The sequence below is a fragment of the Scyliorhinus torazame genome, chromosome 3, assembly GCF_047496885.1.
Source record: "Scyliorhinus torazame isolate Kashiwa2021f chromosome 3, sScyTor2.1, whole genome shotgun sequence".
NCBI lineage: Eukaryota > Metazoa > Chordata > Chondrichthyes > Carcharhiniformes > Scyliorhinidae > Scyliorhinus > Scyliorhinus torazame.
The window spans coordinates 191,371,194-191,399,189 of NC_092709.1; the positions used below are offsets into that span (position 1 = coordinate 191,371,194).

General features: G+C 42.7%; 1 protein-coding gene across 4 annotated transcripts in view; it reads right to left on the bottom strand.

The window, feature by feature from the left end:
* The window catches only part of atp8a1 (ATPase phospholipid transporting 8A1), a 508,819-nt gene that overhangs the window by 93,166 nt on the left and 387,657 nt on the right, over nucleotides 1–27,996 (bottom strand). For all 4 annotated transcript variants that reach the window (XM_072496670.1, XM_072496671.1, XM_072496674.1 and 1 more), the window contains 3 exons: nucleotides 26,900–27,010; nucleotides 10,135–10,209; nucleotides 8,670–8,792 (listed from right to left, as the gene is read on the bottom strand). In XM_072496670.1, coding sequence (XP_072352771.1) covers nucleotides 8,670–8,792; nucleotides 10,135–10,209; nucleotides 26,900–27,010 — 309 coding nt within the window. The remainder of the gene's footprint in view (nucleotides 1–8,669; nucleotides 8,793–10,134; nucleotides 10,210–26,899; nucleotides 27,011–27,996) is intronic.

A 27,996-nucleotide genomic window follows, 5' to 3' on the forward strand; every position in this document is an offset into this window, starting at 1 on the left:
GTCTGGTACAGCAGTCTAACACAGTCGATAAAGCCCTCCCTGAACCCAAATCGTCCCAGCACCTCCCATAAGTAGTCCCACTCAACCCGGTCGAAAGCATTCTCGGCATCCATTGCCACAACTACCTCCTGCCTCCCTACTCTCCGGTGGCATCATGATCACAGTAAGAAGTCTTACAACACCAGGTTAAAGTCCATCAGGTTTGTTTCGATGTCAGTAGCTTTCGGAGCGCTGCTCCTTCCTCAGGTGAATGAAGAGGTATGAATGAAGAGACATACCTCTTCATTCACCTGAGGAAGGAGCAGCGCTTCGAAAGCTACTGACATCGAAACAAACCTGTTGGACTTTAACCTGGTGTTGTAAGACTTCGTACTGTGCTCACCCCAGTCCAACGGCAGCATCTCCACCTCATGATCACATTCAGCAGCCTTCTTAGGTTGGCCACCAACTGCCTGCCCTTGACGAACCCGGTTCGATCTTCCATAATAACGTCCGGCACACAGTCCTCAATCCTAGCTGCCAAGAGCTTGGCCAGTAATTTTGCATCTACATTGAGCAGAGAGATTGGCCTATAGGACCCACATGCCTCCGGGTCTTTGTCCCGTTTCAATATCAGGGAGATGGTGGCCTGTGACATCGTCGGGGGTTAAACCACTCTGTCTCTTGCCTCGTTAAAAACCCTAACCAGCACCGGCCCCACTATCTCCGAGAACTTTTTATAAAACTCCACCGGATACCCATCCGGCCCCAGGACTTTACCCGATTGCATGGCCCTCAAGCTCCCCAATATTTCTTCGGTCCTAATCGGGGCCCCAAGCCCGTACACCAACCCCCTACCCACTTTTGGGAAGGTCAGTCCATCCAGAAAGCGCCTCATCCTCTCCGGCCCCGCAGGGGGTTCCGAGGTGTAAAACTTACTATAGAAGTCCCTGAACATCTTGTTCAGCCCTGCCGGATCTCCTACCAAGTATCCCCCCCCCCCTGTCGACTACCATCCCTATTTCCCTGGCCGCCTCCCTCTTCCTCGGTTGCTGTGCCAGCATTCTACTGGCTTTCTCCCCGTGCTCATAGATCGCACCCCTCGCCTTCCTAAGCTGATCCCACAGCCTTACCTGTGGACAACACCCCAAACTCAGCCTGTAGCCTTCGTTGTTCCCTTAATAGCTCTGCCCTCGGGGTCTCCGCATATCTCCTGTCTACCTGTACGATCTCCTTCACCAGTCGGTCCGTTTCTGCCCTGTCCGTCCTGTCCCTATGTGCTCGAATCGCGATCAGCTCCCCTCTCACCACAGCCTTCAGTGCCTCCCAAAGCACCGCAGCTGAGACTTCCCGTGTCATTGTTTTGCATACATTTCCTCACCCTCTCACACACCGCCTCGACCGCCAACAAACCGACCTCCAGCCTCCATTGAGGGCGCTGAAAACTTTCCTTGCAGACTGCAGATCAACCCAGTGTGGAGCATGGTCTGAAATAGCGATCGCTGAATATTCTACGCCTGTCACCCCCCCCCCCCCCCCCCCCCCCCACCCCTGCTCATGATGAAAAAAAATTGATTCACGAATACACCTTATGAACATGCGAATAGAACGAAAACTCCTTCCCTGTCAGCCGACTAGCCCTCCATGGGTCAGGGCCCCCCACCCCCCCATTTGCTCCATGAACCCCCTCAGTTCTTTTGCCATTGCCTGCACCGTACCCATTTTTGAACATGACCAGTCTAGGCCGGGGTCAAGGACGGTGTTAAAATCAGCTCCCATAATCAGCCTGTGCGAGTCCAGGTCAGGTATCTTCCCTAGCAGTCTCTTAATAAAATCCACATCATCCTAATTTGGGGTATATACATTGACCAAAACTACCCTCATCCCCTCGAGCTTACCACTCACCATGACAAATCTGCCTCCCCCATCCGAGATTGTACTACCCACCTCCAATTGCACCCGTTTGTTAACCAAAATCGCGACCCCCCTGGTTTTAGTGTCCAGCCCCGAATGGAAGACCTGGCTAATCCAGCCCTTCCTTAAATCTGACCTGGTCAGCTACTTTCAGATGAGTCTCCTGAAGCATTATTACGTCCTCCTTCAGCACCCTCTGATGCGCGAACACACATGCCCTTTTTACTGGTCCGTTTAACCCTCTAACATTCCAGGTAATCAGCCTGTTTGAGGGGTACCGAGTCCCCCCCCCTCGCTGATCAGCCATCTCCTTTATTGGGGCCACCCCTAGCCCGTGTCGCGCTTCCCCTGGCCCACCTCCTGGCAGCCCCCACCTCCGACATGTTACCAAACCCAAATCCCTCCCTCGTCAGCAAATCAACTACCCCTATCCCCCTCTAGCAACAACACCCTGTAACCTAACCCCCGTCATAAACTAGCTATATCCGCACCCCTCACCTGGCTTCCGTAGACCAGCTCACCCAGCTAGCTCTGACCCCCAAACGACTCTGTTCCCCCCCCCGCCCCCGATCAACACCACTTCCCCAAACCAGCCATCCGCGAGCAAATGCTCTGAAGAAAAAAAAAACAACAAAGAAAACCCCGACGCTAGTGCAAATCGAATAAAACAAAATAAATAATAGGCACTTCCAACCATCCCGATCAGAACACAAAAAACTCCCAGCACCAAATAACTTAACTACCCTCTTTTTCCAGTGAAAACTCGAGTACAGAAGAGAAACGAAAAACAACACAAGACAAATGTGTAAACATCACTTAGTAACTTTTTAAACTTAAGTCCAAAAAGTCCTCAGTTCAGCACAGCCCTTCTCTCTTGGCGAAGTCCATCGCGTCTTCGGGCTCCTCAAAGTAATGCTGCCGTCCCTCGTACGTGGCCCAAAGGCGCGCTGGGTACAGCAGCCCAAACCTCACCTGCTTCTTAAACAGAATCTCTTTGACTTGCCTGTAGCCTGCCCTCCTTCTGGCCACCTCCACGCTCAGGTCCTGGTAGATGCGCAATGCACTATTGTTCCAATTGCAGCTCCGCTTGGCCCACTGTAGCACCCGCTCCTTGTCCAGGAACCTGACCACCATCACTCGGGGGGGGGGGGGGGGGGGGGGGGGGGGGGCGCTGGCGCTCGCGGCTGCCTCGCCAGCGCTCTGTGTGCCCTGTCCACCTCCAACGGGCGAGGGAAGACATCATCCCCCAACAGCTTCTTGAACATATCTGCCACATATGCCGCTGCATTTTCTCCTTCAGCCCCTTCCGGGAGGCCAACAATTCTCAAATTCTGCCGACGGGACCTTTTTTCCAGGTCCTCCACCTTTTCCGGAAGCCTTTTTTGTTGGTCTTTCAGCCTCTCCATCTCCACCTACACCACTGTTTGGTGATCCTCCTGCTCCTCCAGCACCTTTTTCAGCTTCTGGATCGTCCGATCCTGGGCATCCAGCCTGTGCTCCAGGCGCTTGATTGATTTCTGGATCGGGTCTAAACTGTCCCATTTCAGCGCGATGAAGCCTTCTTGGATGACCTTCAACAGATACTCCATTGTTGGCTGGGCTGTCTGTACTGGGGTCCGGACATCGGCCATTTTGTCTTCAGCAGCAGCTTCTACACTGCCCTTGTTTTCCCACTTCTTCAGCTGTTTGCGATTCTTTTTGCTCCTTAATTCCATACACCTATATCTGGAGTCAGTGCCTGAGTGCCTATGCCTTCAGATCCAGCGCTCAAAAGTACAAAAAATCAGGGAAAAAGGTCCAAACGTCCAACCGGATCGAGAGCCACCAAATGTGCGACTTACTCCCTCATAGCCGCCACCGGAAGTCTCATCGTATGCCTTCTTAACCACTTTATCCATTTGCCCTGTTACCTTGAGGGACAGGTGTACATGCAAATCAAGTTCCCTCTGATCCTTGGTGCTTCCCAGGGTCCACACGTTCATCATGTATTCTCTTGCCTGGTTTGTCCTGCCCACATGCATCACCTCACACTCAGCCGGATTGAATTCCATTTGTCACTTGTCAGCCCATCTGACCAACTTGTCTATATCCCCCTGTAACCGTCATCTTACCTGTGATAGAAAGGTAGACCGGATGTGGGCGGGCATTAAGCTAATTTAAAGGTTCAAATGAGGGCTATCTTCCCAGGCTGTTGGACATTCCCTTATGAGGACGCCGCTTCCCAGGTAAGCCCATCACATCTGCAGACTCTATGGCCCAATGATGAGGCCCCCCCACCACAAATGCTGATCCGCTGCTCAATGCTGGGCAGTTTCCCTCCACCGATAACCTGATGCCTGGCCATAGCACAGGAACTAATTTTTAACATTCTTTGCAAGTGCACCTCAAAATGAATGCACCTTTTATTATTACTTGTAGCCTCAGCAGTGGCCGACTCTCTTGGTTGCTCGCCCTCTGATATGGCTGATTAATTCAACCAACATACTGTCTGCCATTCCTCTGTTCCTTCCTGAATCCTTAAATTTGATTGGTCATGAATAGACTCTTGATCCTGTTATTTATCAAAGTCTTCATGCTTTGTTGACCTTGAGCTTTCAGCAATCGGTGCTGCAAAATATATCAAACGGAGTGCGAGGGAACAGTCGAACAGAAATCACAGATGCCACATGACAGCAAATTCTGGATAAAATGTGCTCCCCAGTGACAATATGTTTTATATATCACCTTTAATTTAATGAAACTTTCCAAGATTCACAACAGCATTATAAAACAAAGTACGACACCGAGCCAGATAGAGAGATATAATAATAAGATATTAGGGCAATGACCAAAAGCTTGGTGAAAGAGGTAGGTTTTAAGAGGTGTCTTGAAGGAGGAAAGCGAGGTAGAGAGATGTAGGGAGAGAATTCCAGAGCCTCGGGACCTACGCAACTGAAGGCATGGCCACCAATGGTGGAGGATTACAATAGGAAATACACAGGAGGCCAGAATTAGAAGAGCGCAGATATCTCAGAGGGTTATGGAGCAAGAGGAGATTACAGCGACAAGGAAAGGTAAGCCAAGGAGGGATTTGAAAACAAGGATGAGAACTTTAAAATTTATATGTTGCTTGACTGGGAGCCAATGTAGGTCAGTGAGCAAAGGGATCATAGGGAAACAGGATTTGCTATAAGTTAAGACACGGGCAGCAGAATTTCAGATGACCAATTCCATCCACTTGTCCAGACCTTTTGCAGAATGCAAATTGGATGGGCTGATTAATTTGTACTGCTCATGTTTACTGAGATGGCAACTGTAATGGGTATAGCTGACCCCTCAGTTATCAATATTTTCTGATAGTTTACTTTAAAAAATAGTTCAATGGAGATTATAATCAGTTTTAATATATTCTCTTAACGTAAGATTTAGCAGTGAGAATAATTGGTCAACAGCTTTGATAAACTTCTGTGTAACAGAACACTTGCTTCCGTAACAGAGTGATACCAAATGCTGTTCAGATAACATTTACGAGTGAAAATGCTGTGACACCAGTTGCCACAGTGCCACTACCAGACTGAGCAGCACTGAAGTAACTGATATAACTGGAAACACAATAAATAAACTACCAATTACCAATGAGAATGCAGCAATAAACTAATACTTTTCTCGTGTTATGTGATCATTTCTGCATCATTATTCAGCTTACAAGCAACATTGCAAGAGAATGACTGAGGGCCCAAGATCCTTGTTTCTTTTGACCAGAATGGCAAAGACTGTCAGACACAATCAGCCCACACTGACTAAAAAAGTACAAAACTCTATAGTGATGGTAAATCATGATGTCAGTCAGATTTGTGTGGGCCTCTGGACTTTGAATTGGTTGAATAGATTGATACGAATTGCAAATTACTGGCTGTCTGGATTACTGAAACCTTATTTTGTGATGGATCTTCAACAAAAAATAATTCTAGTCAGATGAAATCTATTTATTGGATCAGATAAAATACAAGGTCATAATATAAATGTATGAAAATTATATGTTTAAGCAGGTACACGTGTATAAATCAGATAAATACAAATTTTGCTGGAATAAAATGCATTTTAAAAAAATGTTTGCTTTAAATGTCAATCTGAGGGGGCATTTTTGTGTCCAATGGATATTTGTAATTGTACAAATTACATGATCTATCCTGTGTTCAGGGAGTCTCAAAAATACATTTTAGTTCAATTGATACTTTAAGAATATTGCAAATCAGTAATAATTTTTTTGCCATAAAGTGTCAGAAATCTGCTGTGAAATAGTGTTCTGAAAAGAATTTGTCAGGAATGTTGCAGACATCTAATGGTATCAAAAGCTGCGCAGAAATATGTTCCCAGGGACACTGTTAATGACATATTCTGTGCAGTCCATCATTGATACCTTCAGAAGTCTAGACATCATCAGCCCCATAATATCCATTCTCTATTTTGTTAATGTTGAAGACAGAGGAGGCATTACAAATGGTCAACATGAAATTAAGTAGCAAACATTTTGACCGTGCTGTGGGAAATTGGGTGCGAGTGGGGAGGGGGGCAGGTACATGTGCAAATCAGATATATACCAATTTCTCTGGAATGCAATGCATTTTATTCAATTTTGATTTATTAAGTACAACTGGACCATTTATTTTACCATGTTCCAGTCTTACCATATGTACTGAGAAAATAATATTAATGTAATGATTGTTCCTTTAAATAACACACACAGTTGAATCAGACTGTCACTGGTGTCTTGTAGCTCAGAATCTGACCCTGGAGGTGGCTGATGATATTTTCATGATATTCCTGCAGTTTATCATAGAATCATAGAATTTACAGTGCAGAAGGAGGCCATTCGGCCCATCGAGTCTGCACCGGCTCTTGGAAAGAGCACCCTACCCAAGGCCAACACCGCCACCCTATCCCCATAACCCAGTAACCCCAAGCAACACTAAGGGCACTTTAGGGGTGGGGGTGGGGATGGGAAGGAAGTTTGCCTTTGATGGTTCCTTGTGATGCCTATTAAATGCTGATAAAAATGTTCATAATTATATTTTCTAAGTAAATAAGAAGTAATTTGTCAGAAGTTATTGGATTTTAAGCTATCTTGGCGATGAAGCACATCTCACTAATAGTCAAATGTGGTTTGATGAGTGTCCAAACAAACATTCAATGCGCTTTTGGATTCTGTATGTTTCAGGACTGATGTTAGAACCACTACCATTATGGTGGTCGATGGTAAAACCAGTGACGAGTGCTGAACAGCGGTTACGTCATCTACTGCCCTCTGGAAAGTGGGTGGACAAGCACCTTGTTAATGTCATCAAAAGATACAACATGACAATCTTGCAAACGTTGCTGACAGCTAGTTTAATTGTACAACAACAAAATAAAGAAATAAAGTTCAAGAGATAATAATTTTGCTGTCTCCATAACACATACATTGGGCTAAACACACTTATTTTACCAAAATTAAAATGCATGAGTAAACTCCGAGCATTGTATTCTGCAGTTATACAAGAAAAACATTAAGGTTCAATTCTATTTTCCACAGCACCATTTTTGGGGGGAAATTTTCTATGTTTCAGTACTTTAAAGCAAACAAAGCCAGTTAAGAAAAACGATCAATATATTTAAGCCTAAGAAACGGTAAAATATTTGATTGTCGAACTATGTTGTGACACAAAGTGCAACATTCTAAGGATTTTGCGACTTTCCTTATAAAAACAAAAACATTTTTCGCAACTCTACATTAATGAATGATGGTGTAAATTCCTACCCCCTTACAAATTTAATAGCAGCTCATATTGTCCTCTCCTGACCTCTCCACAGGGGTCAGTAATCCTTTTTCCACACAACATTACAAATACATGAGGCCTGCAGACATCTCAACCAGAAGGACTAATCATTCCTGCTTATAGGAGACAGCTTTATTAACAGCAAGCAAAAGCAAACAGCACATCAGGCAAAAAAAGGATCTTTTTTTTTTCTTACAGAACAGGAAAGTTAAAAATTTGACATTATTTCTCAGCAACTACTTTCAGAGTGAACAAGTTTAAAAGCAATCAAAAAATTCATGCTTTTTTAAAGGTTAGATTGAAATTTTCTGCTGAAGGTTTCTTTGCAAATACATCTTGCACAACCTGATCTTGCACAATCTGGTTCAATTCAATTGATTGCTGGAAACAGCTCTCGAGATTGCTGGAAAACATTTCAAAATTAACAAACGTGGGGAGTTAGAAGAAGCAGGAGTGACTCAGGCTGCTGCTGACTCAGGCTCACCACTTCGCCTTCTCTCCCAGGACCTACCTATCCCTCAATTGGCTAGTTGGATTTCAACAGGACCTGACAAGCCATCCATACTGCCCAAACAGGGTACATAACTCTCCATTTTAATTCAAATGAGGCCTGATGTTCAATTTGGGTCTCACACCCCTATCAATCTTGTAGGGTAGAAAACAATACAGGTTGAATTTCCTAACCACATCCTTTTAAGAATGAAGCTTGGGCTCATCTAGCCATTGCTTCTTGCCATATCTTGCCTTTGATCCTCCTATTCGGTCTTTTCACCTGTGCTTTTCAACTTAGACGTCTTTTCTTTCCACCTCAGCTCCTCATTTTTAACACACACTTGTCAAAGACTTTTTCATCAAGTTAGGGCCCCCTTTAAGCAGAATAGGAGGAGCGATAGTTGTACTTGCTCAAACAAATATTATAGAGGCATGTTACAATTAAAAATGATAGAACATAAAATTTTAGAGTAACAACAAAGTAGTTACCTTTGTGTTGAAGTTCAGTGCATTCTGTGACGTCTTGTAGAGTTCTGGATATTTCAACATGTTTTCCTTTCGACACGATCTCTCAAATATTCCCAAGGTGAGAGGAGGCAAAGCTGTGAAAATCTGACACACACAAATAAACTGCATTTCTTCCTTTCCAATAGCAGCATTAAAATGGTGCCGTGAAATATCAATATTGATCGGATAACAATTGCCGAATATCACCCCCTAACTGTATGCCATTGGTGCAAGAGATAGCTTTCCATTGTACATCTTGCACATTATATCAGTAAATATTCTGGTAGAAACTTGACAGGTCTCAAGTACTTGAGATTTACAAACCATGTCAACTTAAAATGTTCATTTCAATTAACAGAAGTAAATATACTATGTTACCTTTTCTGATTGAGCTCTGTGAATAGTAACAAGAGCTGCTCATCAGAGGTGTCCTGGTTTTTTGCAATCCTGTAAATTCCTGGAACACTTGCTATGAATTGTACGGTTTAAACCAACTGTACACTGAAATGTTTTAAAATCACATGTGTTTCAAAATGATCAAAGTTAATGTCAGAACATTTGATTTTAGTTGATCTTTGCTGGAAACTCAAACAGCAGGGTTTAGTGTTGCTGAATCTGAAGCTATGCATTGCATTACAGTCCTTATCATCTCAATCAACAGTTTGGGAACTATTCTAATTCTGCTTTGAATAGATGTGAATTTGCGTCACTGTCTGGGCACCCCATCCTAACTTTGTTTGTGATGGTACTTTATTTTGTGAAGATATTCGACCACAAACACTAACCGTAGATACTGCATCAGGAAGGCACCAATTTGAGAGTAGAGTTGTGAAACTCATCAATACTTTCAAAAACCCTGCTCTGTTCAGATTGGATACCATGCCCAGGATGTTTTCAATCCTCAATCTCACCTGCCCATGTGAAGTACTCTCTGGCAGACCCCAATTACATTTAACTACCATCACGGACTCCTCTCTACTGACTAGTTGGCATATTGCCAGTAACTTCAACCATGGAAGCCAGTCCTCACCAGCTACTGAGCTTTCACAGCAACCCTTCAATTTCCATGGACATGAGTTCCAAAACTAACCTAGTAGTGGGCATCAACCAGATCATCTATTCCTGCATTGGAGTTTTCCAGCAATGCAACTTCTGAGCACAATTTACATATATAGAGACTTTGGCAAAAAGCAGCAGCAGAGGAGACTCACCAATGTGAGCAGTAAGTGACATTAACCTTAACACTGTTAGGAGCTTAAAGGTGAATGAAACAGGTGAAAGCTTATATCAAGGGAACATAACTGGTAACTTGTTGGGCGGAGATGGGACTGGGACTGTACTCTTTTGTCACCATACGGAGGATGTTGACATAAACAAGTTTGAGGCAAGTAGGCAATATTGTATATAAACTGTTTGAACTGAACACCCAAATAACGTATTTACTTACCACATTATAGAGACCAATGCACCACCGTTCGAAGAGTATTTGTCCTGAAAAGCCATTCACAAAAGCAAACCAGATCTGTAGGTGAAAACATGTCCGGAATTAATTTGCTTTTCTAAAATAAACTGATATTTTTATGCAAATGCTAACATTTGAAAATGTCCCTTAAGTACTTTGTTTCTTTAGACCTAGATATCTCTAAGATTTAACTGAACTGAACGACTGAAGAGAGACCACTGTATTTCAAGGGGAAAATGTATAATTAATAATCACGGAGAAAGATAAAGGGATATGAGGATACAACAGGGCAACAGAATTCACCCAGGCATGTTTTAGCAAACACGAGCCATAGACATGGTGGGCTGAATAGCTGCTTTCTCTAGGGCATGCACTGTACATGCATGGTCTATAAAATTGAAGAAAATTCCAGATCTCATCACTTCAGTCCTCACTTATAAAACAAGATGTGTTTCACATAGAGATGTTCAGATCAACAGCAAAATTCTAGAAAACATGGACCATTTTCCATATTTTGGGAGCCTCCTCTCGACAAAGGCAGGCATAGGTGACAAAATTCATCATCACCTCCAACGCACCAGCTCAGCCTTTGGCTGACTGAGAAAAACAGCATTTGAGAACAAAGACTTCAAACCTGAGACCAAGGTCATGGTTTACCAGGCAGCTGTAATTTTTATGCACCTATGTTTCAGTGATTCAGACAACCTACAGCAACACCTCAAAGCACTGAAGTACCATCACCAATGCCTTTGCAAGATCCTTCAAATCTGGTATCAAGCATCCTCTCGCATGCCAACTTGCCCAGTATTGAGGCGCTAATCACCCAAAACTAGCTCCTTTGGGCTGGTATGCGCGACACTAGAATCCCGAAGCAATTGCATTGCTCAGAACTTAGTTGTGTCAGGATACTCCAAGGAGATAGTGGGAATGTTTTCAGAATGACCCCACAGTATCCCCTTCAACTAATGGGAGCCCCTGGTTGTGATTGACCAACATGCAGAAGGCTCATTCACAAAAGCACCAAACACATTGAGACACTTTGTCAGGAAATTACAGGTGCAAAGTTGAGGCATAGCAGAGTGTTCACGAGCCTCCAAAAAACCCGTCTACCCAACTCTTAAAGCAACACCTGCCCTGCATGTGACAGAATCTGCAGATCACAAAATGGGCTTATCAGCCATCTCACAACCCATTGGATCGGAGTGGAAGCAAGTCATCCTTGATCTCGAGCAATTCCCTTCAGAAGAAGTTAGTTTCAATTCCCAATCCAGAATTCTAGCACATAATTACAGTCGAGTGCATCAGGGAGGTGGCTCTGCATTTTCAGAGGCATTACCCTTTAGATTCAATATTAATCTTTATGATGTGAAGGTTCAGCTGCATTTTAAGGGTCCAGCAGAACTATTAAAGAGGAGCAGAGCATTCTCCCAGAATCTTGTTCAACATTCTCCCATCAACTAATTGCAAACACAGATTAAAATTTAGATGATCTCATTGTTGCTTTAAAAGGTCTTGCAGTGCTTAAATGGATGCTTTATTTGCTGACACACAAGAATCAAGAGATAGGAGTGCACTTGGACCACGTAGCCTTTTGAGCCTGCTCCACCATTCATATGATGGTTAATCTTTGACTACAACTCAACTGTCCCACAGGTCCTCAATTCCTATCAATCTCAATCTTGAATATACAGAATTATTGAGCATGCACAGCTTTTTGGGATAGAGAATTCCAAAGATTAGCAAGCCTCCGAGTAAAGATATTTTGCTTCATCTCAGTCCAAAATGGCTGACTCCTTATCTTGCAACTATGCCCCTTAGTTTTACTGTTCAAGCTGGGGAAACAGCCTCTCAGCCTCGAGCAATTGGCTGAAATGCTGAAAATAAAAGTTACGTGCAAGACTGGTGTTGGGAGCTACCTTATAATAATGAATTTGTTGCTGCCATGTAATTGATCAATTCTATAAAATTTGCACTTCATTCAAGATACGATTATATATGGTACTCTCAATAGTTCCATTAATTAAGCTGTCATGTTATTCTATAAAAGTATCATAGACTATTTAATGTGCCCATTTATTGCTCCCTGGAATTTTAATTTTTTTGTAAAAGCCTGCAAGGAATTTATAATAATAATCTTTATTATCACAAGTAGGCTTACATTAACACTACAATGAAGTTACTGTGAAAAGTCCCTAATCGCCAATATTCGGCGTCTGTTCGGGTACACGGAGGGAGAATTCACAATGTCCAATTCACCCAACAGCACATCTTTACGGACTTGTGGGAGGAAACCGGAGCAAGCCCATGCAGACACGGGGAGAACGTGCAGACTCCGGACAGACAATGACCCAAGCCAGGAATCGAACCTGGGACCCTGGCACTGTGAAGCAACAGTGCTAATCACTGTGCTACTGTGCCGCTCCTACAACATAGGCTTTGCCCCTTAGCATTTTATACAGAATTGTGGACTGAAATATAGACAGTAAAATCAAGCGAAACTCCATCCTAGGTGACTCCCACAGCACAACATTGTTAGTTCACACTGCCCGTCAACTATTTTTTCCAATTAAGGAGAAATTTAGTGTGGCCAATCGACCTACCCTGCACATCTTTGGGTTGTAGGGGTGAGACCCACGCAGACATGGGAAGAATGTGCAAACTCCAGTTGCCAGTCAACGTCTCAGAATATTTATTTTCTACAGAGGTCACAAAGAATTAATATTTTGCCAGTAGCTGCTATGAGTTATTACTTTATTAAGTGTCTGGTCAGTGGGGATAGTGATGGCAAGTTACTAAAAACAAATTTCATATTTACTTAGACTGAATAAAGAGCAGCTCACAAAAATTTAGTTCCAATAATTTAAACTGCAAAATGACTATTTCCCTATAGGCTAAGCACCATATGAGAAGGCACATGGCAACTTACCTGTCTGCAGAAACTCAAAGCTATAATAACATGGCCAACAGGTATGAGGTAATGAGGTACACAGTACAATAGTCTAGTAACGTAACCAAGAGCAATAATGATGAGTAATCAGAGTTCAAATTCTACCATTGCAGTTTGACAATTTGAATTCAGTTTAAAAAATAATCAGTAAATAAAAAGCAGTAAATGTGATCAAGAAATTGCCATTTTATTGCGAAAACACAAGTGGTTCAATAGTATCCCTGGAGGAAAGGAAACCTGCCACCCTTATCAGATCTGATTTACGTGTGACTCCAGTCTCACATAATATGGCTGATTCTTAAATGCCTGTTGAAAGGGCTGAACAAACCATTTACCACACCATACACTACCAAGAAGGTTTAATGGCATTTAGGGATGGGAATTAAATGCCACCCTTGCCAACAATGCCCACATCCTGAGAAGGAATTAATAAAATGCAGCCCATGAAGATAACAATGCCATTCATCAGCCTCATGAGCTAATAAACCAGGCAAACACTACGGCCCAGATTTTGAGGTTAGAGGCGAAGCAAGGGCATTTGCTGCTGACTTTGAAGAAAGCTGCCTACAACAATTTAACAATCTGTGTGGCAGGATTTCCCTTTTCATGACAGCAGTTTAAATCTGTCGCCAAGGATTTTTTGGCATGCAACTGCAATGTTTTCAGCAAGAAGGTAGGCTTCAAATCAAAGTACTCACGCACTGCAAATCAGAAAGTTCAAAGCAATTAATACGCTTCACTTATGATTTAAATTTTCAGACAACATTAATATAACTGAATTAAGATAAAAGCGAAAATAAAAAGACTTTTAAAAGATAAAAAATTGCTCTTTAAAATATGTGAAAATAGTATAATTGTGGAAAAATTTGACATTCCACAAATATTACAAATTTGGCTTTTCAAGACAAGGGTATTTAGCAGTATTTATAAAGTTATTACAATGTTAGAAAACCTAGTTAAAAACCCATTTTCACAAGATTACAGCACGATTAACCATGTGAAAATGGAAGTTTTTGCCAATTCATAAAGTCAAGGGATATAGGGGTCTATGGGAAACATTATGGAGGAACATACAATCACTGACAGCAACGCTTGGATTTCCATGTTACTCTGCACATTTCGGAACTCCTGAAGTTGCTGTCCATTTTCGGTAGAGATAGTTTCACAGTCAGTGTCACAAATGTGTGGAATGGAAAATTATATGGATGATAACTGAGGAACATTAAAATTAAAAACTATAAGCAAACATATTCTGGCAAAAATTAAAATCAGAATTATAGATGGTATTCTGTTGACACCTGACTATCTTTATAGGTGAAAACGTACTTCAATGTTGCAGGATTCAGGAAGTCCTACAAAAATTGAATCATATTATCCACTCTTTCTACAAGGCTTTTTTTTAAGCACAGAAATTGAACGATTCATTTTGATTCCAAACTACAACAGCAACTGTTGAAAAGTATTTTAAATAGAATTTGTTTATATAATGTTTGCAGATATGCAGCAAGCTTCTATTTAACAAGTATCACTTGTTAGATACTGTATGTTAGATGATTCCTCCCCTCTCCAATACAACAGTTAGGAGTAAAGAACTACTGTGCAGACAGACCAGTACGGAGGTATATTTCATATAGTTCATGGGTATATCGTCATATGTTACATCAAAAATGTTTTAAACTGAAATTCTGGAGTAACTATAAAAATAATTGAACAGTCATTCTGGTAGTCAAATGCAAAATTACACAATTCCTTCAGCCCAAGAAAAATATTATCTGTGAATGTTAACATATTTCTTCCAAATACTGGACAGTGGTACATATGAATATGAATAGGCCATTCAGTTCCTGGAGATGTTTCATTATACAATTAAATTATGATTGATCTGAACTCATCTCTATTATCCCCCCCCCTTGTTTCCATATTGCTTAAAACCATTATCTAACAAGAATTGATCAGTCCCAATCTTGTTATGTCCCCAGCACTCCCCTTTTTGGGAGAAAGTGAGTTCCAGATTTCCTGTATTTTTTTGTGAAAAACACTTTTCTGACTTCACTCCTGAATGACATTGCTCAAATTTTATTATGCCCGCTTTTTCTGAATTTCCCCCTAACGGAGTCAACAGTATATTTGTATCAATGGTATCAAATGCCTTCTACCACTTTTCAACACCTTGGTGACATTACTCTGTAATCTTATAACCATGGGGGAATATAAACCACGTTTATGCAGCCATAACATTTTCATAATTTAACCTTTTGAGTCTCGTATCAACCTGGTAATTCTACATTATAAAAGATCACAAGACATAGGAGCAGAATTAGACCATTCGGTCCATCAAGTCTGCTCCACCATTCAATCATGGATGATATGTTTCTAATCCCCATTCTCCTGCCTTCTCCCCATAATCCCTGATCCCTTCCAAGGTCAATCTATCTTTCCTGAAACTCAGATTAAAAAGAATACCCTAGATGGGGCCTGACCTAGGTTCTGTAAAATTGAAGGATCGCTTCCTCACTTTTATATTTCAACCCTCTTGAGAGAGAAAGCTAACATTCTACTAGGCTTTTTGACTTGCACTGGCTATTTGTAATTTGTGTATATGAACACTGTTTTGCTCCTCCACAAGTCCTAGATTCTTACCATTAAGAAAATATTCCAATTTGTCTTACTCAGATCTAAATGGAATGCCTCACACTTCCCCACTTTGAACTTCATCTGCCATAAGTTTGTTCACTCACTCAGTCCGTCCATGTCATTTTGTAACTTCCTCCACTCATCAATACAATTTGTCGGGCACTCTAATTTTGTGCAATTTTGAAACTTGGATAGACATTTCTCTTCATCCAATTATTTAATATATCTGGTGAAAAGGCGAAGCCTCAGCTCCAATCCCCGAGCTTTACTTTTTAAAACAATAATAAGCCCTTGTGCTGAACCAAATGTCTTCTGGAAGTCCATTTGGACAATATCCATAGACTCTCCCCTAACTACCATGTTAGTGACTACTTCAAAAAAAGGTCATACATCACCCATCCTTCAGAAATCCGTACTAACCTCTGATCAGTTCATATCATTTATACAGTTCATAGTGTTCAGTTATTCCTGTCTCCAATGATAGATTTCAGTAGCTTTACGATAATTCTTAAGAAACAGCTCTTTATTCATTTCTTTTTAACCCTGTCTTTCTTCTGCTTATACATGGGACAGTTCTTTGAGGTCAAATCAACTATTTATGTCATATTTTTAAGACTTAGTGTTTCATATATTACACTAAGTGACAATGAAGTTGAACAATTTTGGAAATATTTTATGGCTGCTATTTTACCAGTGATTAGCTGGTACAGGTCACAGTGTAATTACAATGAACAGCATCAGTATGTCATGATAACAAACCAAGTCCACCATAGGCAGAGGTTCTGCTTCCCAAAGACATTCTCAGCAGCTGAACTGCTCACCTACTACGAATTGTCAGGAATCTAGAACACACCTTATGGGGCCAATTTTAGTTCTAATTGGTCAACATGTCATTTTGATTTCACTGCACATGGATTCCCCATCCAGTCTTTGCCTTTTACTTCAGTCTCATTACTTTTGAAGTATAGTCTCTGCGTCAAGTAGATAAATGTGTAGCTCCGTCCCCAAATGGCAAATAAGATGAATGGCAAGTTGTTAGGTTGCTTTTCACAATATAACAAATAGCAATCGCTAAGTAACTTTGCACGCATGTACAAAATTTAGCATTGGCAAAAAACTATTTCATTAATAGTACAAATTCTAAGCTCTCTTACAATCTAAAGTAACAGTAGACTAATTATCAGAGTAAATCTCACACCATTATGATGACAGTACTGAAAATTACTTAAGAATGTGATGAAATACGAGTTTCATATCGTATTTCAGTCCTTGTGTCGAGTCCACAAATTTTGCGAATGTTTGACATCTTGTACACGTTAGACACACATCTCATCCAAAGACAACACATCTGACAATGCAGTACTCACTAAAGTGTCACTTTAGATTAATTTACTATTAAAAAGCCTTGTAGTGCAAGGGTGTAGAAGAATTTCATTTTAAGCTTCAAGAACTTGTTCATTCTTTCTTTGTTTGCAGAAGTTTAAAGTTGATGGCAAATTCCTGAACATTTCTTTGGAGCTTCATCCACTCTGCCACTATAACTTCCTGATGAAGGAGCTCTGCTCCAAAAGGTAGTGGTCCAAATAAACCGGTTGGACTTTAACCTGGTGTCGTAAGACTTCTTACTATAATTTCCGTTTGCTAAAGAAATTACTATGCCAAAAAGATGGAAACATACTTGAAGTTTATTTCACGAACATTCAAATTTTAATGCTGGTGGAAGTCCTGCTTCAGCATCACAGCATTGGGGAAATTAGCGAAGTTAAAACTTGGTGTTTTGCACAGTATAAAATGTTCCTGCACTTATAAAAGAGTGAAGTCTGGGACTTAACATTGGACAATCACTAGAAGATAAACGTAAGGCATTGAGGGGGGCGGGGAGGGTTCTCCCAGTCCATTGGAAACCCCTGGGTGGTCAGGGAGGCATACTGGCTTTCCCTCTGGCACCTGGGCATCTTGCCACTGCCAAGCTGGCTGGGGCACTGCCAAGGTGCAAGTTACACCGTGCCTGGGTGCTACTGCCAAAGGTTGGGGCCTGAGGGGGTGCCCATGAAAGGAAGAATGATGAGGAGTATTAAGGATTGGGGGTTGAAGGGTGGGTATAAAGTGGCCTCCTAAAGATTTGGGGGGGGGGGGGGGGGAGAAAGGTTTGGGGTCCTGAAAGGGGAGTGGGGAAAAGGGGGGGGCGATTGTAGCCATCTGGGATGGCCACGTCCTGATTACAAAATGGACACTTGCAAAAAATGCAGGGAAAATTGGACAATACTAAGAAACAAGCAGGTGCAAGTTCTGTCTGTTGATTAGAACCATAAACTCTCAGACAGGACAGAAACCGCCAAGCAATCTACATACTAATGAGCCATCTCTGGGGACAAAAGGGAAACATTTAGATACACAATGTTAAGGCAGACTCCCCGGCGCCAGAAGAGACTAAAACAAAGCAGACCAACGGTCACCAGGACACGCCCAGCGATCAGGGAACCACCCCTCTATTGGAGGAAGATCGATACGACTGATTGGGAAAGACCCAATTAGTTGAGGCCAAGTTCAAGGCCCGCCCAAAAGCATGTGGAGCCCTTTTTAGTATAAAAGATATTCCCCAAGGGAGAATCTTCCTTCTTTGGCTTTGGCTCTCAGCGAAGAGAGAGACCAGCCTAGCAGCTGCAGCAGACCAAGTAAGTTCCAAGTCACCGCACGCTACGAGATAGATGCTCCTAGTTGCTACCCTGTTAACAGCTCAACTCAGCAGCCTCAGAACTGAGCAACGGTCATTGTTCCTCTGATTGAGTGGGCACCCGAAGCTAAGTATAGGCTTTAGTAATAGTGGTAGTTTAGTTTGTAGTGTTTATGCATGAGTAGATTTGACTGTGTGTAAATAAATGAGCATTGCTTTTGAACTTACTAACTGGTGTATCGAGTCATTGATCAGTATTCGGTTCTGAACCTTGTGGCGGTGTTGAAAGATACCTGGTGATTCTTGAGCAAACATAATTAAACTTAGCCAAATTAAGAGCCAACCAAAGAGAGCAACAAGATGAAGTGTAAAGGGGGGTTGGGAGGTATGAAAAGGGGCCCCCTCATTGACCCCATAGCCAGAGGGGGAGGGGGTTCTGAGGCAAATTGTGTGTGTGGGGGGGGGGGGGATTGTGGGGAACTCTCAAGCTCACTTCCAAGATATGGGCATCCTTTCAAAATGGCGGCCCAATCTCGGAGGAACCGGTCTCACCAGTGAGGTTAGGTCCCCACTGCTGAAAAATGTTTGTGGGGCTGGACCGGGGAGAAACTCCCCAAGCCCCCAAAAATGACTGTGGGTAAATACCAGTGTGGATCTCCCGAAAAAGCCGGCAGGAAATACCCAGCCAAACCTGCCCGAAATGACACTTTAGAAACTTATCCGTTAAATCGCGCCCCAGACCTCAAATGAAATATGAAGAAATTACTATCAAGGCAAGTTTAAGAAAGTTATTTTGAAAAACCTAATTTGTGTATATGTTAGAAATATGAAAATTCGAATGCTTCCAGATCGCCATTGAACCCCACAGTGCAGGTGGCCGCCATTCAGCCCATCGGGTCTGCACCAAACCTCCAAAAGAGCGCTCTACCGAAGCCCATTCCCCTGCCATATCCCTGTACCCCCAATTTATCCAACAATGCCCAATCTTGAGCCACCTGTACTCCCAAATACCTGAAACTTGACATAGTCAGCTGAAAAAGCAATTACTCCAGACCTCCTTCCTGTCCCTGAGGGCTCACTGGAAACACCTCACTTTTCCCCACAATAAATTTATACCCCAAAAAGGAGCCAAATCTGCTTAGCACCTCCACAATCCTTCCCAGATTGGAGCGGTGTGCTTCATACCACCCCTCACTATAGCCCTCCACTCTATTGACGACCGCAAGAGCATTAGCCAACAGTTCAGTCACCAACGCAAAAAGTAACGGGGAAAGTGGACTGTACTGCTTTGTTCCCCGATGCAATCAAAAGTGCCCCAAGCTTTAAAAAAAATAAATTTAGAGTATCCAATTATTATTTTTTCAATTAAGGGGTAATTTCGCTTGGCCATCCACCAGCTTGCAGACCTTTGGGTTGGGGGGGGGGGGGGGGGGGGGGGGGGGGGGGGGGGGAAAGAGACCCACGCAGACACGGGGAGAATGTCTGCCCCACGCAGACAGTGACCCAGGGCTGGGATCGAACCTGGGACCTTGACGGCGTGAGGCAGCAGTGCTAACCACTGCACCACCGTGCCACCCTACCCGGAGCTTAATGAGTTAGTACGAACCTTCGCAGTGGGGGCCTTATACAACCGTCTGAGCTAAGAAATAAACCTGGGTCCAAATTTGAACCATCCCAGTATAACTCCCATTCTACCCTGCCGAACGCTTTCTCTGCATCTATGGAGACTATTACCGCCGGCACCGAAACAGACGGCGGCGACATCATCACATTCAATCGTCTCCTTATATAAGCTGACAATAGTCAATCCTTCACAAACCCAGTCTGATCCTCAGCTACCATCCCCGGCAGACATTCCTCCAAGTGTGTTGCTAGCACCTTGGCCAACAACTTTGCGTCATCATTCAATAGAGATATGGGCCGGTACGACACCCACTCTACTGGATCCATATCCTTTTTCAGGATTGGAGAGAAAAAAGTCTGTGTCAAAGTGGTCAGCACCTCTCCCCAGGATAATGAGTCATCGCCATTAGATGAGGCCCCAGCTCTGTGGTAAACTTTTAATAAAATTCCACTGGGAGTCCGTCTGGGCCCGGAGCCTTCCCAGACTGCATAGAGCAGATGAGGCACCCCCCCGGTCCTTCGTTTGTACTATTTCTCTCAAGGCCACCTGCCTTCTCAACTGGTGCGCCAGTAACCTACTGGCCTTCTCCCCATGTTTATAGAGTGCCCCTCATACCCGACACAACTGGACAGCAACTTTCCCCGTCAATACCAATTCGAACTCCATCTGGAGTTTCTTCCTCTTCTTCAATAACTCCTCCTTTGTGGTAGCAGAGTACTGCCGGTCCACCATCAGAATAGGCCCACCAACCTCTGTCTCCCCATCCTTCCTGCCTTCTCTCGATGTGCCATAATAGAGATCAGCTTCCCCTAATCACTGCTTTTAAAGCCTCCCAGAAAGTGGAAGGTGGGACCTCCTCACTCTTTTTAAACTCCACCTACGTTCCTATAGCTGTGGCTATCCTCTCACATCGCCCCTTATCTGCCAACAATGCCACATCCAACCTCCACAGAGGTCACAGGGCACAACCCCTCTCCAAACACAAATCCACATAATGTGGAGCGTGATCAGATGTGGCAATTACCGAATATTCCGACCCTACCACCCCAGGGCGCAATACTGTACCCACTATATTTACAAAAACTCCACCTCCAACCCCCCTAACTGAACTAACTTTTAATTTTGTACCCCAAACCCATCCGTCCCCACAACCACTCCCCCGCCACCTCATGCATCCCACCATTCCGAACAATTGCTTTAATACATCCCAAAACCCATACCCCCAAATGCAGGCAACAAATATTACAAAACAGTACAAAAATAGAATGAGAAAATCCAACGATAACAGCACTTAAACATACCACCAAAACGCAACCATGCAGGTGGCCCAAAACATTCAAATGTCCTCTAGTCCATGTTCCTTGATAAAGTTGATCACCTCCTCCGCGCGTGTCAAAATAATGGTCCCTGCCCCAGTGCGTTACCCACATGTGAGCCGGGTACATCATTCCAAATCTCACCTTGCTCCTAAAAAGAGCAGACTTGGCCTTATTAAACCTGGCCCTCCTTTTTGTCAGGTCCTGGTAGGTTCGAACTGGATGGCCTTCCCAACTGCACTCTTTGTGTCTCCTACACCCGCCTCAGGAACGTTTCTTTGTCCAAATATCAGTGTAGCTGGACTATGAGCACCCCCAGTGGCTCTGGGCTTCTTCCTCAGAAACCAATGGGCTTGGTCCACATTAGGAGGGCATGCAAAGCCCTACTCCCCCACCAGCTGCTCAAACATCTTTGCCACGTATTCTGTGACCTTCACTCCTTCTATGCCCTCGGAGGCCCAATGATTTTGTCATCTGGAGCAATTCTCCAGGTCATCAATCTTGGCCTTCTATCATTTTTTGCCCCTCCAACATCATCACCACCTCTTCCTCCAAGGAGGCAATCCATCCTCAAGGTCAGAGACTGTCTCCTCCAACTTCTGCATTGACGAATTCTGCGCCTCCAACCGCTGTTCCGCCCTTTCCAAGGCTGCCCAAATTGGTTCAGTCATCTTCACCAAGGCCTCCGTGACCATCTGGCTTTGCTTCTTAAATTCCGTTGACAGGAACTCCACCAATTTCTCACAGTTCCCTCCATCATGTTTTCCCCTCCTCTGTCACGCGTGTCCTTTGTCCGAAGAGTACCCTTTACTCGACACTTCTCGTTTGGTAACTTTTCAACACCCCACACCGGAGAAGGACTCCTAGTTCTTCCACTGTATTACTTTTCCACCCGCACAGTCCTGCAAAACGGGCAGAAAGTGCCAAAAGAAAACAGTCCTCAGGCAGGAGCCACCTTTATGCAGGACCACTCACTTCATGGCTGGCACCGTAGGAGATAATGGATCAAATTATAACGTAGTCAAAATCCATCCACTTGCACAGAAATAAAATTGGGCCCAATGCTTCTGTAGCTTAAGTTTCGATCTATCCCCTAAGCCCCTGCCATTGCTTGGACCAAATGGATAGCTTAATGGGGTGATAGCAGCCTGTTAAGTCACTCTTCTTTTAGGAACCCTAGACTCTATTGAAAGACAGATGAGAAACATCACGAGTGGTGCAGGCATGTACTTTATATTTAAATACAGGAGCCTTCCCCTGACCCTGCAAACTCCTGCAGGGTCAGCGCTGCAGGTTCTCAGTGGGCTAAAGTGGCACTAATGTGCTGCCTTTGTGGATTTTCAGTCTCTTACCTATCAGCAAAAGGTGCCTGGTTAACGAAAATAGTGAAGGAAAATATTAACATACAAAATTTATTTCAAACTAAATGATGTGATGCATCCATTTTTAAAAAAATGGTGAATTCATAATTTTCCATATTTAAAGTCCTTCTTTACTAGTCTTTGAATTAAAATGTGTAATGATCCACTTCATCGGATGAGAAATGCTTACTGTTTTCTTTCATTGCAAGGTAAGCCTATATACACACTACAATACGATTTGCTAATTGTTGAGACATATCTTAGTTGAACACCATCGAACAAAACAGAAACTGCTGCCTCACAGCAACGAGGAACCAGGTTCGATCCCGGCCCGGGGTCACTGTACGTGTGGAGCTTGCACATTCTCCCCGTGTTTGTGTGGGTCTCACCCCCGCAACCCAAACGATGTGCAGGGTAGATGGATTGTTCACGCTAAATTGCCCCTTAATTGGAAAAAAAAAAATTGGTTATGCTAAATTTATTTTAAAAAGAACAAAGCAGAGTTACCATGTGCAATTTCCATATCGCTCACTTCTTTCAAGTATTATTGCCTGCGCAGTTTAGCAACAACAAAGTTTAAAAGGCATTATGAAAGTATTCTCAACTGTTTTTGCTGAGATTTTCAGTAATTATTTTCAGCTCTTTGAAATACCATTTGTATTAAGGGCTTTATATATTTATTAAATGTGCAGAATGTAACTCCAAACAGTTGTTGTCCCCATCCTATTAGATTCTTGAAGAAAATCTGACATCTCCAAAAAATGAATGTAAAAGCTATCCAAGAGCTACCATGTCACAGCTCTGTAACACTCCACGCTTCATTAAATCTGATTATAGAAGCATGAATCGCTACAAATTCCCCATTTACCAATTTGAAGCCAGCTGGCCTCCAGATGAAGTCATTGCTCACAAATCAACCTTATTTTATTGCTTGAGTGAATGTGCAAACAATATTTGAAAAACAAATGTGTATAGCTGAAGATAGAAAAAAGAAACTAGTGTAACAATTTTACTTATTTAAATATACTTAATAGCGAATCGTGAAGTGAAATTATGGAGACATGGCTCAGGAGATGGTCATCAACAGATTCCTTCTCACAATCTGCTGGACATGTGTGAAGTCATGAATGACAGAGGCAGATGGAATTTGTTTACAGCATTTGGTCGGGTGGATACATTTTAAAGAATATCCCAAAAAGATTTACAAAAGCATTTTCTACATGTATTTTTGTTTAAATTTATCACAATTTCTTAACACATTCTCATCACCCCAGTACTCTAGTGATGCTATTTTGGAGTTGACTGTTAGCAAGTGGCAATGACAAACCTCTGCTCTTTCCTCTAGGGAACTAACTGCAGCTATGGTTGTACAGGGTCTCTTAAAACAGTAGCTAGCGTTTCACTGGAGCAATTGACCCCAGGCTCTTGCAGCTACTGGATTTCAGCATGGTGTTGGCAGTGAAAATACATGCTGCTTACTTACTATATCCCTACGAATATGACAGTCACTGGGGTCACCCTGAGTATGGCAGGCACAAGCTTCCAGTTAAGGCTTGATTGCAGTAGAGTGCATTAAATTGAACCCTGCTGATACAATGAGGGAACTGTATTGGCAGACAGACTGAGGGATGTCTCTCAGACATGAGTACATCACAATGGGCACTGAAAACGCATGATTTTTCTAAAAGTTGGGAGGCACATCAAGTTTCTTTTAGTACAAGTGGGAAATTTCTAGATTGGAAGAAAAAAAAAACTTCTGAGCACTGAAGGTGAAAGGAGACAAATGGTGTTCAAACAAGATGGATTTAATGGGCCCTAACCTCTTGAGCGCCACACACCGAAAGATGTGATGTTGCATCTCCGCAAACCCCCCCAGGTTCACAGATAAGGTTTGCATGGTAACTGCCCAGGAAATGCAAATTAAATTTCTTCTGGGCAATTGCCTTGCACTGGGAATCATCCAAAAATGCAAATTAAATTGTAACCTTCAGCTGGTTTCAACTGAGTTACATCAAGTTACCTAGTTACTTCTGCAAACCATGGGACATTCCCAACTCCTGACTACTCCCCCCCCCCCCCCCCCCCCCCCCAGAACTCCCCCAACTCCCTCACCATCCCCCCTGTCCCACCGGCTTGAGAATTGATATCACCCCACCCAGAGGGCCAGCTAGTGCCATAACAAAAGAGGCACAGCTTCCTTCCCTTTCACTTTAGACACCAGTCTTGCATTACCCAGATCTCAGCTGGCCGGAGTCGGAAGGTAGGGCAAATTGCATTTCCTGGATTTTAAGGTAAGATGTTTCAAGAGGAGTGGCAATCCGACTCAATCACCACTCCATCAGAAGTTACAGCCCATTATATTAATTTATTTTGAATGTTTACCTTTTTTTAAGTTTAAAATGTTCTTCTATTATATAATAAAACATTGTATGGTATATGGTATAATTATCTAGCAGCTGTGAGCCACATTATCTGCTCAACTCATAATATATAGCACAAGGTATAATCCCATCAGTTTTCCCCATCTTCAGGCGCTAATTTTTCCCGCTGGGAAATTTATCTGGCAGGATAATAATGTACCATGCTAGCATCCGAAAACAGCTAGTTAAATTATTTTCCTCGGGGTTCTGCCAATCTTTCCTAAGAGCTACTGCAGGAAATCCATCTATTGTAGTCTTTTACACTGCATTAATCACATCCCAGAACTTCATCTAACCCTGAGTCACGAACCATCACTGTATTCACTTAAATGAACTTTCAAATTTTACAATAAAGAATTTTTGTGGCACAAGATTTTGTTTGCTTTCAGCTAAATAAGTTCCATTCCTTTGGAATTCCTGTCCTAAAACCCTTCAACATTCTGTTCTACTTTTGAGATCATGCTTAAAAAGCAGCACTTTAAACATTAATTTGGTTATCCCTCATAACATCTCATAATTTGGCTCAGGGTTAGATTTTCTTATGTCTTTGTGAGGCATCTTATAACCAAGATCACATCATGTAGGTAATGCCTACAAAGAGTTGTCTGTAGAATCACGTGCTGCATACTGCACAACCTTGCCTTAGGGAGTCTATATTTGGAAGGCGTAGGGCAGCAGGCCTCATTGGACGAGGAAGGTGAGGGGAAAAGAAAGCAATAGGAAGGTCATCACAATGTCTTGCAGACAAAGATGTTTGAGATCAGTAATATCAATAACCTGCTCAGACATTTCCGATATCAAACGCCTATATGAAATGACACTGGAAAGAAAACTGCTGGGAATTGTGCACAACAGGGGAGTGGGCTGCCCAATTCCACAGACAAATGGGAGGGGGGATAGCCCACCCATGATACTGTAATGAGGCCTGATGTTCAAAATGGCCCAGACATTATACTCAGGGTGCCATATGTGATTCTTGCCTGTCCCAAACATGCTCCTAAATTCAGGGCTCCAAGTTCTGTGTAATCAACTGTGCATACAGGAAGAGTACTGACCTGAGATGTCACGAGATTCAATCAACTCATGGATTATTTTTCTTTCATCGTGCTCCCTTTCATATGCTCTCATTTCACTCCTATTAGCGTTGAGTTGGAACAGTAGGCAAACAGAACTGAAGACTACTCCATAGTTCTACTCTCAAAGCTTCTTTGTATGTTCCTAAAGGGAAGGCATTTCCTGCCACCAGGTGGCAAACAGGTTTGAACAGTGGCCTTGACTAGCACTAAAATAGCTATACGGTATTGGGAAGGAAGCACCTCAGCACGTAGCCTCCGAATACCATGTGTAGTAATCATCTCTCTCAGTGTTACTTTAGAATCATCTATTATTATCCAATTTAACTGAGTGTTTGTCAGGGCTTGGCTGAATGAATGGTGATAAATTAAATTTGACATTTTATCCTTTTACATGGGAGAGGCTGTGGGTTAAGAAACATTAAGGAAATCAAAATGCTCAGAACGATGCAGAATGTGCAAGACAATAAATCAAAAATCCAGTGGCATTGCATGACTTATAATTCCTTGTCACCATCAGCAAAAATACCAATAATATGTGGCAGATTTTAATGTTCCAGCAATACTGAGAATAGCTGAGCAAGCGCTCTCGGTTAACACCAAGTGATTTTCCTGGTTGTGATATTAGATAACAGGGGAAAAGAGTGGGAACAATTGGCAGAAAATAGAATGAGCATCAGGAGAGAAATCTAGTAGCTTACCTCAATAATGTACAAGACTATATTCTTGTAAAAGCAGTACAGGATACACTTTGCTACGCGATTATAGTTCCAGGCTCCATGAACTAGCAGCAAGTTCTTCAGATACTTGAACTAGAAAAAAAGTGAGCATTATGAGTCCCCATTACACAATAATGATCTTTTTTTAAAAATGTCAAAACATCAGACATGGTTTTCAGTTCGACAACTCATCCAAATATAAAAAACATGGTTTTCTCATAAGTGCCAAAGCAGTAATACATAAAATATGCAGACATCTAGAAATTACCAATATTACATTTGTCATAACACCCTGGGCCAGTGCGCGTTCAATTCCAGCCCCACTTGACCTGGAGTCGTAACACGGTTGAAATTAATTTTTATTTTACAATAACTGAGGTCATTGGCAGTCCAATAAGTAGTCAACAGGTTTCTAAAGGGCGGCATGGTGGCTCAGCAGTTAGCACTGCTGCCTCACAGCGCCAGGGACCTGGGTTTAATTCCGGCCTTGTATGACTGTCTGATTGGAGTTTGCGCTTTCTCCCCATGCCTGCGTGGGTTTCCTCCCACAGTCCAAAGATGTATAGGTTAGGTGGATTGGCCATGCTAAATTGGCCCTTAGTGTCCAAAGGTAAGATGGGTTTATAAGGCTAGGGCAGGGGAGTGGGCATAGGTTAGGGTGCTCTTTCAGAGAATCTGTGCAGACTCGATGGGCCAAATAGCCTCCTTCTGCAAAATAGGAATTCTATGAAACGCAACTAACATTTTATTATTAACAGTAACTGTAATTAAATAGGCAACAAATACAACTGGTTAACTACAATCTAATCTCTAACCTCTCCTTTAACGCACCCCTTTACACGCGCACAAACAAACTTAGGGCGGGTAAGAAGGGTGTAAAATAATGATGACGTCTTAGTTAGTTTCTTCTTCAATCTAGCCTTTCAAATGGATGTTATTTTTTCTTTCAACTTATAAGAGTTTTCACTGTAGACTAACAGAAATAGCAAGAAGCCAGCATTTGAGAGAGAGAGAAAGAGAGATGGGGAGAGAGAGAGAGAGGGGGGGTGGGGGGGGGGGGGGGGGGGGAGAGAGAGAGA